This window comes from Nipponia nippon, unplaced genomic scaffold (assembly GCF_047370975.1).
Source record: "Nipponia nippon isolate SJK-2023a ecotype South Korea unplaced genomic scaffold, ASM4737097v1 scaffold_8, whole genome shotgun sequence".
Classification (NCBI taxonomy): Eukaryota; Metazoa; Chordata; class Aves; order Pelecaniformes; family Threskiornithidae; genus Nipponia; species Nipponia nippon.
Window position 1 is genome coordinate 25284936 of NW_028262402.1, and position 14115 is coordinate 25299050.

At 45.1% G+C, this 14115-nt stretch overlaps 1 protein-coding gene across 1 annotated transcript; it reads left to right on the forward strand.

Moving 5' to 3' along the window:
• The first annotated feature begins 4959 nt into the window (after positions 1-4959).
• On the forward strand, positions 4960-6057 carry LOC148050523 (E3 ubiquitin-protein ligase Topors-like). Its single transcript, XM_087742678.1, has one exon. It carries the CDS (start codon positions 5038-5040, stop codon positions 6055-6057), a length of 1020 nt encoding a protein of 339 aa, XP_087598804.1. The 5' UTR covers positions 4960-5037.
• Positions 6058-14115: the final 8058 nt, after the last annotated feature.

Consider the following 14115-nt stretch of genomic DNA (forward strand, 5'->3'; position numbering starts at 1 on the left):
ACTGTTTCCACAGTTTGTGTTATTTAAAATAGCTGATTATGGGTTTTCTTTTGTTTGCTAAGTCCTCACAAATTCAATTTGAATCATTAACTTTACTCTCGATTTACTGAGGTGTAACTGGAGTAGAATTTGTCCATATGGACCTTAGACTTCCTGCAGATTTAAAACAAAACAAACAAAAAATCCACATGATAATGAAAGTTTAAGCAGCAGCCAGTAATCAAGAGAACATGGTTAATTTACCTAAAATATTTGGGCTGCAGCTAAAGTCAACCTGCGATAATGCAACTGCAGCATCCCTGCCTGTGGCTGGAAGAAAAATCAATTTCAAAGTTTGTTTAAATTAAAAGCTAACATAACTCCAGCCACATTGTCTGTACCCCTCCATCTTCACGCTACTCTTAGTTTCTAGCCTCCCATCCTCCATTCTTTTGCTTTCTGGGATTTGATAGCCTCTAGCATCCTACACAAAAAGCTACTTCTGCCTTGGGAACCCTCTTCCACCAGCCAGCTGCCTGAGGAAACCCTAATTTTCTTCCCAGTCTCAGTCTCCTCCAGCTTTTATCAAGCAATCCAGTCCCCAAGGCTCCCTTTTACCCCAGCAAGTACCTCTGCCCTTTCTAAAGTTGCACAGGGAACAAACCTCCCTTCTGGGAGGCACTGTCTCCTAACTGCAGGCTGCAGGCTTCAGTCCTGAATCCAAAGATTTTCAGTATGGTTTTCTTCATAGACACTTACAAGACAGACATAGAAATCATGTAGTTCAACAGCCATTTTTGTAATATTGTCCTTTCAGAATTAAGACAGTTTGAGATGAAATTAACTGGAGCTTGACTTGTCATTCAAACCAGCTATTGAGGAATTGTCTTCTTTCACTGAGACGCATCTCTGCCATGGATCAGTACAAAGGTACATACGCTGCCAAGTGTGAAGCTTGTGAGTCTCTTAGACCAATTCACTCTCATGAGAAGAGTTTTGGCACAAGCTATATACCTCAGAGTTTCATTTTCAAAGTCTCATCTACAAAGGTGAATGTATGGGGTTTGGGGCTTGCTTCCTAAGTGACATAAGTTTCACTTCTTTGTGGTTATGTAATTAAGCATTTTTTTAAGTCAAGACACAATATAATGGATCAGCTTCTTCAGCTGATACTGAAATGTTCACAAGATCAGAAGTGAGTAGACCCTGGCCCTCCCATCTACATAAGAAAACTTCTGATACTTGCCTGGCTGACAAAAGCACAAGGGAAATAGTCACTTGAAGTGGCAAAAATATAAATTGCCAATAACATACATATTTTAACAGAGAAGTACATTAACAACTAGAACAACTAACTAGATGGAGTGAGCATGGAGAATATTCCATCCCCAAATAGTTTAAAAAACAAGAGCAGATGTTTTTTTCTTTTTTGGTAACATATGCTCCAGTTCCAGTGTGTGTTATTGGACTTGACACAGGATTCGCTTGGTGAATTTCTGAGGTCTTTTTTACTTGGGAAGCCAGACATGCTGATCATAATGTCTTCTTCTGGCCCTAAAATCTGTGAATCTACTATGTCGAGGGAACAATGCTGGTTTATGTCCAGCTCCTAATGTGCATTTGAAGGTGACAATCCTCTAGTTGTGCTGCTCCTCGTTAGCCACAAGAATCATTGTAGCATATCCACCCTACAGTAGGTAACAAACACAAACTCAGCTGCTCAGGTCACTGCAGAGGGAGGTTAGTCAAATAATACCTTTAAAAAGGGCTGGGTCAGAAAATAGCACATGCTATTCTAAAATGCAGAAGCGGAAACATTAAAAAGAGGATGGAGCCTGAGAGAAGGGCCAAGAATTGTTTAAGCAGAAGATACACTTGGCAAAGAAAACAGGATGTTATTGTTCTCCTCAAATTTGGTGTCAGAAGTGTCAGAAGAGCACGTGACATGAAGATGGGGCAAACCTTGCAAGAGTCCTCCAGCACATCACAGTACGGTGTGTGGAGGAGGTGGGGCAGCACACTTCAGGGGGGTTTCTCCTCCACTCCAATGCTACACTTGAGCATTAACAGATCAAGAACATCTCAGTCCTGAAGACAGGTGAATTTTCACATGCTTCCTTTCTCATGTTAAGAGAGGGAATTTTAAGGAATTTGGGGCCAGATCCTGTCATGATAGGAAACATTTCCAAAGGGAGGCTAAATCCTGATCTACAGAGCTTTTTTTCTTTTGCATTCCCCTATAGTCTTACTGTAAGCTGATGTCCTTGTAGCAGACCTCTCCTTACCACAGGGCTGAGTTCGACAGGTGTTTCATTTTTCTCAATCTAATTTCCTTTAGGCTAGTCACACAACAAAACTGAGAGCTTATGTCAGCCTTCTGCTTTCTTGCCAGCTGCAGGAGACAAGCATCAGAAGAACGCACCACAGCTTTGCAACATGCAGCAGTGGCATTTTTGAGAGGTTACTACAGGCTCCAAGGCCAGACTTGCGATATTTTCACACTTTTCTTTTGCTCTCAATAGTTCCATTATCAGACGGTTTCACCATGGGTGTGTTACTAGGACTAGTAAAGGATCAAAGCACCACTCAGGAGAATAAAGCAGGGAAGAAGCTGAAGGAACATAATTTGCAAGCACTGGGACGAAGTTACCAGTGTTTCACCTAAGTAAAGAGTTGGTTGATTTCAAAGGGCGTTCTGCCTGATCAACAGCCGTGGGCCCACGTCCAGTGCATTCCACCCCAGATGATTTATTTCAGGGAGGAAAAATAAAAGCACTCTGAGTTTTGATTATAAATAGCAAGATGTCTGTCAGTTGTGACAAACCCCAGGACTACATATTAACAGAGATCGATGCCTTCTCCTCTGCAGCAGTGTAATACAGCTTTCTGCATTTGGCAACAGTCCCCATGTGCACGCATAATTCCTGCACTCAGTTTGAGCTACACATGACAACAAATTTAGCATGGCAAGGAAGACCCCCTGTTTGACACATTTAGCACAGCAAGGAATACCCCCCTATATCCTTTGACAGTGACGTTCCCCAAAGCGCAGGCTGCTGTTTTGAACAAAGCACAGTGTGGACATGTGGTATTTGAATAAACCTTTTCTCCAGATCCTACAGTGTGATAATGTAACACAAATTCAGGAGCCCCTGCAGTAAAATACCATGCAACTGCAGTGTGGTTTTTAACCTGGTTTTGCTGATTACAAAGCACTACAAACAGAAATAGCATTCAGAGATGTATTGCTACAGAAGGTACTTGATTCCTGTGACATATCTTTAACATTACTCAAGTCCAGGCACTGTGTGTGAAAGGAACCTGCTATAAAGGAGATTTACGGTTGCCTGAATTCGACTAGTTTTAAATGACAAATTGGAGTATAGTTAAATGCAAATAACTCTCAGAAACAAGTACTCTCAAGATGTAAAGTAAAAACTTCAAGCCTCTGGATGGCACAAAGTAAGTCTGTAACAACCTTTTTTTTCTTAAACTCATTGAGACACCTGAGGTTCTCAAAACCACCTTGTGTGTCCTTTGCTCCTAGCAGGAAAAGACCTTCTTCACTTGGGGACAGCTCAAGTGAACCAGAGCTGTTCTTTGTAAGTGCTCTGACACCATCACAGGCAATATTAGAACATTATTTCGATCCTCCTTGTTTCCGGCTGTGTGACAGCTCTGCCCATAAAACCCCGTCCTGTGCACACTGCCTATAAACAAGAGAGAGGAAACACACGCGTTGCTTCTCATGCAAGCTGTCGGAAGCGCTTAGTCTTGTAACCGTGCACATCTTTGAAGGACTCGGAGCAAGCATCTTCCCAAAGTGATTTTACATGTAATGATTAAATCAATCAACTGAATCAGGATAATTTCACTTCTCTATTGCCAAGGTGATAAATGGGGATTTCAGTGCTGTGAAGTATAATATTTGGGCTTAGGGTCAGCAAAAGGTGCCCTCAATTTGTGAAGTATTTGTAAAGTATCTACCATCACCTACTGGAAACGCTTTCATTTATAGGTTGATATAAAATCCAGCTGCCTAATGAGCTTGCAGTGACAACTCTTCTGTCACAGGTACTATTGCTGTTTGCCCCTCTCTGCAGATCTCAGCTGTAGGGTTTCCAGTCTGTTAGCTCATCTCTTCTCCTGGTGGGAACTTAGGGCTCAATTCTGACCCTAGTTTGATACACCCTCTCCTGAATCTGAGCTGTGTCACTAACTAGGAAACAGCTAGTACCAATGAAATATACCAAAAAGGGACTATCTCCTGCTGCAAGGCATTCAAACATCGTCACGTCCCGAACCACTGGAGATGTCTGCCATGGCCAGAGTGACGTGACGGGGCCCTGGGAAGCCACGGCCAAGGCCTTGGTGACTGACATGAAACACCGCTGCTGAGCACCAAGACAAGAGCTGGGGGATGGAGTGGGCAGTGGTGTTGTGGTAAGCCCAGATGCGTGTTCTGGGGCCACAGCGCTGCTGGGGCAAGAGCCATGGTGAGGACGGCCCATCATGACATCCCCCGTTCTGTTATCACCAAGTCCCCAAGTGATGAGTTCTGTTGTCACCGAGGGATGGACTGTGATGTCACCTAGCGATGGATTGCAACCAGGTGCTGCTCGCTGCTGGTATCCGGGTGCCGAGTCCCACCCAGCTGGTTTGTGCCCGCACTCCGGCTGAGCAGGTCGCAAGGCTGGAGTGTTGAGCGAAGCCTTGGTGCTGGTGTCCTGGTTGCGGAGTCGTTGCTTGCAGCTCTCCGTAACCAACCCCAGAGCCGTCAAAGGATTATCCCCGGCCCTGCCAGCTTCAGGCAGCTGGGGCACCCAGGAGGTGCGCTTGCGGCAGCAGAGGTGAGCTGGGTGGAGAAACCTTACTCTCGGGAGCTGGGAGGGTTTCCTTCTTAGAGGGACTTGGGCATCTCTTCCGCCCCTCCCTGGACCAACCAATGACCGTGGCCTCTCTCCCTTTTCTAGCGTGACACCAGCTGCTGCAGCGCCAAAGAGAGGGAGCAGTTTGTCATCCCCAGCTCCCCGCAGCCCACCGCAGGGAGTGGAGAGCATGGCCACAGAGCTGCACACCCGCTGTCCAGTATGCCTGGACAGCTGGGATGATGCTGCCTATGTGATGCCATGCCTCCACCAGTTCTGTTATGCATGCATCCTGCGGTGGGCCAACAGCAAGCCCGAGTGCCCCCTCTGCAAGAGGAGAGTGCAGTCCATCGTGCACTCGGTGCGGGCTGATGATGACTTTGAGGAGGTCGTCCTCAGACCATCTGGGCTGGCATCAGCGTCGGCCGGCACCCGTCAGGCTGGAGGAGGGCGCGGGCATCCAGCCCCCCACAGCCCCCCTCACCCTGTAACACCCCCGCCACTGGCGGTGGAGGCGGTGCCCCGGGCTCCAGTGGGCGGCCTCCAGCCCGACACCTGGGCGTCCCTTTTTGACGACCACCCAGCCCTCCTCCAACGCTTTCTGCCCTGGCTGCAACAGCAGCTGGGGCTGATATTTGCGGAGGAGCCTTCAATGGCCATCGTGATGGAGGACCTCATCCTGTCCGTCCTGGGCCTCTTTGGGCTGGATGAAGAGGTCCTGGTCCGGCTGCTGCGGGTCAGCCTCCAGAATCGCGCGGCGACATTCGTCCAACAGCTTATCGATGTCGCCGTGCAACGCTGCAGCGGGGAGGCCCACCGGCTGCTGGGCCTCCAGGACGGCCATGCTGCTGAGGAGCGGCAGGGCAGCCCCACGGCAGCCACTCATCCTGCTGCCTCCCGAAGTGGGTCTCCTGCCCCTGGCCCAGCCCCCTCCGGCAGCCCTGTGGGAGCCGACGAAGAGGAGCGCCCCAGCACCTCAAGCGCTGCTCTTCGTGGGGGCCCCAGCAGCCCCCATCATGCCCCCGTTCCCACCCCCGGGGGGCAGGAAGAGAGGCACGAGGATCCGGGGGAGGCTGTGGCGGGTCCCTCCAGTGCCAGCCGGGGCAGGGACTGCTCCCTTGGGGGGCCACGGAGACCCCCAAAGAGGAGGGCTGGCACCTCCCAGGACTCTTGCCAGCCCCCCAAGAGGCCACCCCGCCGGCAAAACTAGAGCTGGGCCCCAGGAGCTGCCAAAACCAGGGCGGGGCCAGGAGCTGCGGCATGTGTCAACACAGAAGTCAACCAGGAGGCTCTCAGTAGTCTAGATCCATCAAGGAAAACAAACTGCCCAAAGGCAAGGGCTGCCCAGCTCCAGACCTGCATCTCTGCAGCCAGTCCCGGGGCAGATGTTTCCAGCTGCGGAGGTCTCCAGCACCAGCCCCTGCCCCACCACTCATCATCCCAGGGCTGGCCTCCTCCTCACCACACCCTCTGCCCCCACGTCCCGGGGCTCTGCTCTCCTACCAGCCTGCAGTGCCCGGTGCAGCCTTGCTATGGCAGCGCCCAAATCCCTCCTCCTGTGCGGAGTCACGACTTGGTGCTGCTCTCTGCATCAACGTAGAGTCGTACCCTGCCAAGGCAGGAGCCCCAAGAAGTTCAGCCCAGGGAAACACAAAGTCCTGCACTTGGGGAATGACAGCCCCAGGCACCAGCACATGCGGTGGGCTGCCCGGCTGGAAAGCAGCTTTGCAGAAAAAGCCCTGGAGGTCCTGGTGGGCACCAAGCTGATGATGAGCCAACAACGTGCCCTTGCCACAAGGAACACTATCGCTGTCCTGGGCTGCTTTAGGAGGAGTTTTGCCAGCAGGGCGAGCAAGGCGATCCTTCCTCTCCACTTGGCACTGGTGATGCCACACCTGGAGCACTGCGTCCCGTTCTGGGCTTCCCCAGTACAAGAGAGAGCTGCACGTACTGGAAAGAGTCCAGCAATGGGCCATGAAGATGATTAAGGCACTGGAGCGCCTCTCCTCTGAGGACAAGCTGGGACTGTTTAGCCTGGTGAAGAGAAGGCTGAGGGGGGATCTGATAAATGTACAAAAAGGCCTGAAGGGAGGCTGCGAAGAAGATGGAGGCAGGCTCTTTCCGGCGGTGCCCAGTGACAGGAAAAGGCATATTGAAGAGCAGTCTGGACATGAGGGCAGGTAAGCGGCTCTAGCTGTCTCTGCTGGAGCAGGTGGCCTTGACAAGATTACATCCAGAGGTCCCTTCCAACCTCACCCTTTCTGTGATTCTGTGAAAGTATTTCAGTCGTGTAAAGAATCTATTCTAACAACTTCATTTTGGTTATCTAAAGTAAAGAAAGAAAGGGAAGTAGCACAATTCTGCCCTGCTTATACTTAGGAGCCATCCTCAGGACACATACCACGATGCAGGACACAGGTGCAGTTTCTGCTGCTAAGTAAATGGTCTGAAATCTAGGACTGCTAGGAAAGACCCATAACCATTATGCTATAGGATACATACACTTTCTCTGTCTCCTGCTGATCTGGTAAATTTTATGTCAGCTGAAACTGTTCAGTCTTCTGGACCTCACTTTGTGAGTGCTTCCCAGTGTTGTCCTTGCCTTTGAGGATTAAAAAAAAAAAAAAAAAGTTAAAAAAAAGTTAAAATAAATCATTCAAGAGGGAACGACAACAACAACAAAATCACACATCTCTACTTCCATTATTAGAAATAAACTAAACCGTTCCTCTGCCTGACCCTCACTCCTAACCCTTTGCTTCATGTTCTTCTTGCCCTCTAACAGATCATTCATGTTTCAAACAACTTACTCCATAGTCATGTTCTCTCCTTTACGGTACATTTAATCTTTTCCTCCAGTCAGCATGACAGTCCAATCCTTCCAGAAAGTGCTGGTGTACCATAGGATCAGCCCAGAATTATGTCTTCCAAATAGAGCAAATAAAATTAAAAAATTAGTATGTGAATGGAACAAAGTCTGCAAGCTTAAGTAATATATTCTAATCTAATTAAATAATGTAATCTATTAATTATTCAATAACATACATTGTAGGAAAAAAGTAACGGCCTACAGATTTTCTAAAAACTGAATACCTTAATTATGCCTCAGAAAACATTCACACAAATACAGAAGACATTTCTTATGAAATACTAAAAAGTACACACACAGGAATGCAGTCAGCCCATGTGTATTTAGCAACCTTTTTCAAAAACTATTCAGCTTGTAATTTTGACTTTCAGAAAGTAAAGGCTTGGTCCATATGAGTTAAATTGTTAGCCAACAGTGTATATGCCTTCCTGTGTTCATGTAATCTTATCTGCTTCTTCAACCAATTAGGCAGCCAGTGACATACATTATAGTGTCCTTTTTCAGCATTTACGTTCTCTAACAAGACTGTCCTCTGAGCTCCGTATGACTGAGCTTAAAAAATGTGTTAATCAGAAAATATTACTCAACCTAATAAGGCTTTTGTACCTATTGCAGAGAATATATGACAATGTGAGAGAAATGCTATAGAAATGTTTGCTGTATACTGACTGTATTGTATTTAGGAGTATACAGAAACAACACTAAGCTGCTTCTATTACAGTGAATTGTGATTTCAACAGATGAGTCCTTTCCTTTGGTATAACTCTATGTCTTGCTGCTTCTGGTCCTTTTAAGCATATAACTAGCAGAGCATAATTGACTTCTTTCTCTTTTAACAATTCTCTCTCAATACAGTCAGCAACACACTGTGTTCCAAGATACGATGTCCGATTCCCTTTCACTCACATGCCTGAACATAGCTGCAAAGCAGAGGAACTACAGAACAGGAGACCTGGGACATCCAGGAGACAGAAAGGAGTCCCCAAGCGATGGGTTCTGATGTCACCGAGTCCTGAGTGATGCATTCCGTTGTCACCGAGGGATGGACTGCGATGTCACCTAGCGATGGACTGCAACCAGGTGCCGCTCACTGCTTACATCTGGGCGGTGAGTCCCACCCAGCTGGCTCATGCCCGCACTCCGCCTGAGCAGTTTGCAAGGCTGGAGTGTTGAGCGGAGCCTTGGTGCTGGTGTCCTGGTTGCGGAGTCGTTGCTTGCAGCTCTGCGTGCCCGACCCCAGAGCTGTCAAAGGATTATCCCCGGCCCTGCCAGGTACAGGCGGCTGGGGCAGCCAGGAGGTGCGCTTGCGGCAGCAGAGGTGAGCTGTGTGGGGAAACCTCACCCTGGGGTGGGGAGCTGGGAGGGTTTCCTCCTTGAGGGACCTGGGCATCTCTTCCACCCCTCCCTGGACCAGCCAATGACTGTGGCCTCTCTTCTTTTTGTAACGCGACACCCACTGCTGCAGCGTCCGTGAGAAGGAGCAGCTCGACATCGCCAGCTCCTCCCAGCCCACCACAGCACGTGGAGAGCATGGCCAGGGAGCTGGAGGAGCGCTGTCCCATCTGCCTGGGCAGCTGTGACAATGCTGCCTACGTGATTCCATGCCTCCACCAGTTCTGTTATGCATGCCTCCTGCGATGGGCTGACAGCAAGCCTGAGTGCCTCCTCTGCAAGAAAGGAGACAGAAGGGAGTCTTTAGCTGTACGTGTAGGCAAGCAGTCAGCAGTGAAACACCACAGGTGTGGATCTGCAAGAGAACACCTGCTCGGACAAAACTACCATATTCAGACTACCCATGCAACCTTCCTATGAGTGATACACAGAGGCAGAAAGGATCTAACTGAATACAGGACACTAATCAAAATATAATACAAAAAAGTTCGTACGAAAATATTTGTTTACTTATCATTCAGATGCTGGAAAAAAGCACTGGTTATAAACTCAGCTGAATTAAAATGTTTGCATTTCTTTTATAGGCAATTTCTTATTTACATAAAACAACGTCCACTGTATGTATCTGAAGTCAGATTAGTCTCATTCCTTTATTTGCTTGCGTTACACTTTTCTGAAGTTGTCTTCTCTGTCTCTCTGCCTCAATCTTAATCTATTCCTATTAAACAGTATGCTGAGCTTCAAAACTGTACTTTTGCTGCCCACAGATTAGATTGCTTTTAGCAAATGTAGCATGTTGTTTTACTGAAAAAGCTGGCAGATTACTTGGAAAACAGAATAGTCACTTGAATTCTTAGTGAATGTTTGGGCTCACTGTATTTGGAAACCTTTCCTGTTTGTCATTATTCATGTGGTTGCCTAAATACTGAAAAATAGTTAATTGTGCATTTTGATACCATTGACTACTTTCTTAGCCTTTTGTGTTTTACTTCAAGATCAAGCTCTAAATACACAGAGATATTTAAGAATCTCAGTTTTCATTAAAAGGAAATGTTTTAAATCCTTGTGATTGCAGAGGAAAAGCTGAAAAGAAACAAACACGAACAAAGCAGAGAGAGCAAGTAAACAAAACGCTACGTTTCCCCACTTTCTGACTCTATTGCACAAAAAAACCCCAACAAACCAAAACCAGTGAGTTTGGTGACCAATTTTCTTGAATTCAATTGCAATTTTGTATTTCCAATGTTCAAAGCAGAGGCTATGTAGCAACTATTCAAAACACTAGGGCTGTTAAAAGGTATTAAAAGGCTATCTTGAAAATACATTTTTTCCACCGTAGAAATTTGGGCAACTAGATGGATCACTATTTAAAGTTTGTATAACAGATACTTAGTCTTGCACGCACCTCCAGGGTCATTGTAATATTAACTACAAGGACAATTACATCAAGGCTGTGTATCTCAGGTATCCCAGAGACATCTCAGGTACCTCAGAGAACTAGGACATTCAGGCCAACACACAGGGCTGCTTACATTTCCCTGGGACTGCAGAACATTTCTGGCTAGTCTTACCTGCTCTTTAACTGACTGAATGCTTCCTGTGTTCTTTCTCTCTCCGGCACATCCCCTGCCTCCCAGAGCTGCTCTGCATGTGCCTGCAAAGCTGTGGACATGTAGTAACTCTGTATCTGAGGTGGCAGCTCCATTGTTTTGTTTTCTCTTTTTCTAAGAGAATAACTGCAGACCAGAGTTCAGACTGAGAAGAGCTAGCAGTCAGTTTTCATTAGAGTAATACTTTTTGGCATAGAATGACTCTCGTCAGATAAACAAATGAAGACTAAGGACTGGAAATACCAGATTGCCCATTAATTAAAACAAGGCTGAAGGAATTACTCAGTTATTTCAAGCTAATTGCTCAAATGCCCTTTCCAAGACTTCAGACAAAATATCCCAGAGCATACTGACTCATTGGAATAAGTAAGTTTATTTCTGACCATGCAGAGATACAAATCTGGATACACATGCAGCAAAATTCCACTGCATGAAACTTGCTGAAAAGAATGCAAAGGAGAGATAATGCGGTCAGATTAAAGAGCTTATCTCTTATGTTGACAGAGGGCCTTCCCCCAAAAAAACCCAAACCAAACCATGCCAAAATTCGGCAGTAGATGATATTGTAAGAATACAAAGTTTTTGCTTTGACTGCAAATTAAGCATGCATTTGGCAAGAGCAGGAACAACTGAGTTGTTTGCATTTACAGCTAAATCTAAGTTATTCATCACAGTGCATGAATAATTATTTTTTCCAAAGTGTCTAGAGTTTATCTAGATCCACACTCCTTCATTTGGAGTGTGGATTAAATTCCTGTGCATGTACCTTTTGTGAATGTTTTGGACAATCATGAAGTTCAGTAATCAAAAGCAAGCTAGGTGGTACCTAGGTGGTACAGCCAAAAGCAGGTATCAGGCTTGTCATTCCAGGCATAGGGCAGGTCATGGCAGTAAGGCTTCTGGACTGCAGCTGAGTATGACTGTAGTCTCACTCAGAGAGGTGTATAATCTTTCTTAATAGTCACTCTTTCCTAATATTCACTCCTTTTCTTCTCCATCTATATATTCTACATTTTTCCTTTCATTTCCTTTGTTTAACTTATACGTAATTTTTCTGCCCCATAAAGAGTATTTTGCTTGAACAATTCTAAAATAAGGGATTGGTGTGCCTTTCCATGCACATTCAAGCATGAAAAAAACTTAAATTGTCCTGAAACAACTCTGAAGACCAAAATCGTTTCATGTAGTCTACTTTAGTCTTTCGTCTGTTTTATTCTACTATGAGTTCTCACTTATATACCATGGCTCTATTTGGCAATAGAAGTAATATAAGAATGCTATAGCCAGCCTATTATTTATTGAGTTTACTTCTGATCTTGCCTAAAAGAAAACTAGGGCTGAGCCTAGTCTTATGTCATCATCCCTTTTATTTATTTTCTCTTAAGATTATGTCTATGTCTTTATTGGTTCGGTTTATAAACTCTGCCATTTAGACTTTCCCCAGAGCTAAGTTTACTGTCTGGAGCTAAAGTGAATCTTGCATGCTTGTACATGGGGCAAAGAAAAATTAGTAAATGTTTCCAAGTCATAGTCAAGGAGAACTTAAGAGCCATGAAAGTCATGAGGTCTTCTGTTAGTGCTCTTGGCCAGTGTCCTGGTTTCAGCTGGGATAGAGTTAGTTTTCTTCTTAGTAGCTGGTAGAGCGCTGTGTTTTGGATTTAGGATGAGAATAATGTTGATAACGCACTGATGTTTTGGTTCTTGCTGAGCAGAGTTTACACTAGTCAAGGACTTTTCAGCTTCTTGTGCTCTGCCAGGTGCACAAGAAGCTGGGAGGGAGCATAGCTAGGACAGCTGACCCAGACCGGCCAAAGGGCTATTCCATACCATATGACGTCATGCTCAGTATATAAGCTGGGGGAAGAAGAAGGAAGGGGGGGACGTTCGACGTGATGGCGTTTGTCTTCCCAAGTAACCGTTACGCGTGATGGAGCCCTGCTTTCCTGAGGATGGCTGAACACCTGCCTGCCGATGGGAAGTAGTGAATGAATTCCTTGCTTTGCTTTGCTTGCGCGCGCGGCTTTTGCTTTACCCATTAAACTGTCTTTATCTCAACCCATGAGTTTTCTCACTTTTACTCTTCCGATTCTCTCCCCCATCCCACCAGGGGGGAGTGAGTGAGCGGCTGTGTGGTTCATAGTTGCTGGCTGGGGTTAAACCACGACAGCCAGTCAATAACAACATTCTGAGAAAGCCAGAAAGTCAACAAGGGAGCCATATGGAAGTGAAACACAAGGTGTTTTAATGGCACATCTATTGTAAGAGTAAACTTGTAGCTACTTTCATTCTTTTAATATATAAAATAAAAAAAAAATGGCCTGACATGTGACACGACGTAATAAAGAAGAATACTTGGCAGACTTTGGGATAACTAAGAATGTTACTTTACAAATTAGAGAGTTCAGAAAGTGATGGGTTTAAAAATTTTGTTTAGAACTTTAAAGTGTCATGCATTACATACTTTACCTTGGTTTATATGTTTGCATGCAATTAACGCCACGATGCTTTCATTTTTAAGCTGCTCCTTTACCCATACAACATAACATATACTTTATGGTACATACAAGACCTTGCTTGCTGCAAAAAAACCACAAGTTAGTATATTTACTGAATATTGTTAAAAACGTAAACAAGCTCGGTGAACATACCAAAAGTACAGCTTGTCAGTAAAATATTTCTAAACTACAGAGTGGAGGCAATATCATTTAGGAAAGCCTCCCAGACTGCTGAAGTGTTTCTGAATCCTAGATTGTCACATAAAGTGTTTCAAATATTTGTAGTAATCATGGCTGAAACTTTAAAAAGGACACTGGTCAATGTTACAGATATAAAGTTTTAGGGATCTTGCATGATCTTCACAAGTTGTCCTCTATGACCATTTGAAAATACAGCAATTAATGGTGGCCTGAAATACATTAATGAAGTTAATAACTGTTATGCTAGAAAGGTTTTTTTCCAAATCTTAGTATGTGCTTGTGCATAATTTTGTTTGAGACTTCAGGGTACTATTGTAAATAATGAAAAGAATATAAATAATGCAAAGTTATTGATCACCGTTTATTGCAAATGCCAGAAAATCCTAAGGTAAAAACTGGCTATTACAGAAGATGCAGAAGGTTCACAGTGTATTGCCTGAAATTTGTGTATGTTCATCAGACTGTTCAAACCTGTAGAGGATTAGGTGATAGTCTCAAATTCTACCAAACCAAAAAAACAACCCAGGCAGCAAAGAAGAACATATTTGGTGCATCTTACAGATGCATGATACTTAACATACTTCCATAATATACATATGATACTATATGATTTAACTGTTTGTTTCCATCTTTTTTAGGATTTGCTATGGTACAATAAACCAGACAAAAAAAAAAGTCAAATTGTTTCCTGAGTTTATATC

Bases quoted from the DNA above. Each gene is read 5' to 3' on its own strand.
- LOC148050523 (XM_087742678.1), top strand. From the start codon at position 5,038: ATGGCCACAGAGCTGCACACCCGCTGTCCAGTATGCCTGGACAGCTGG.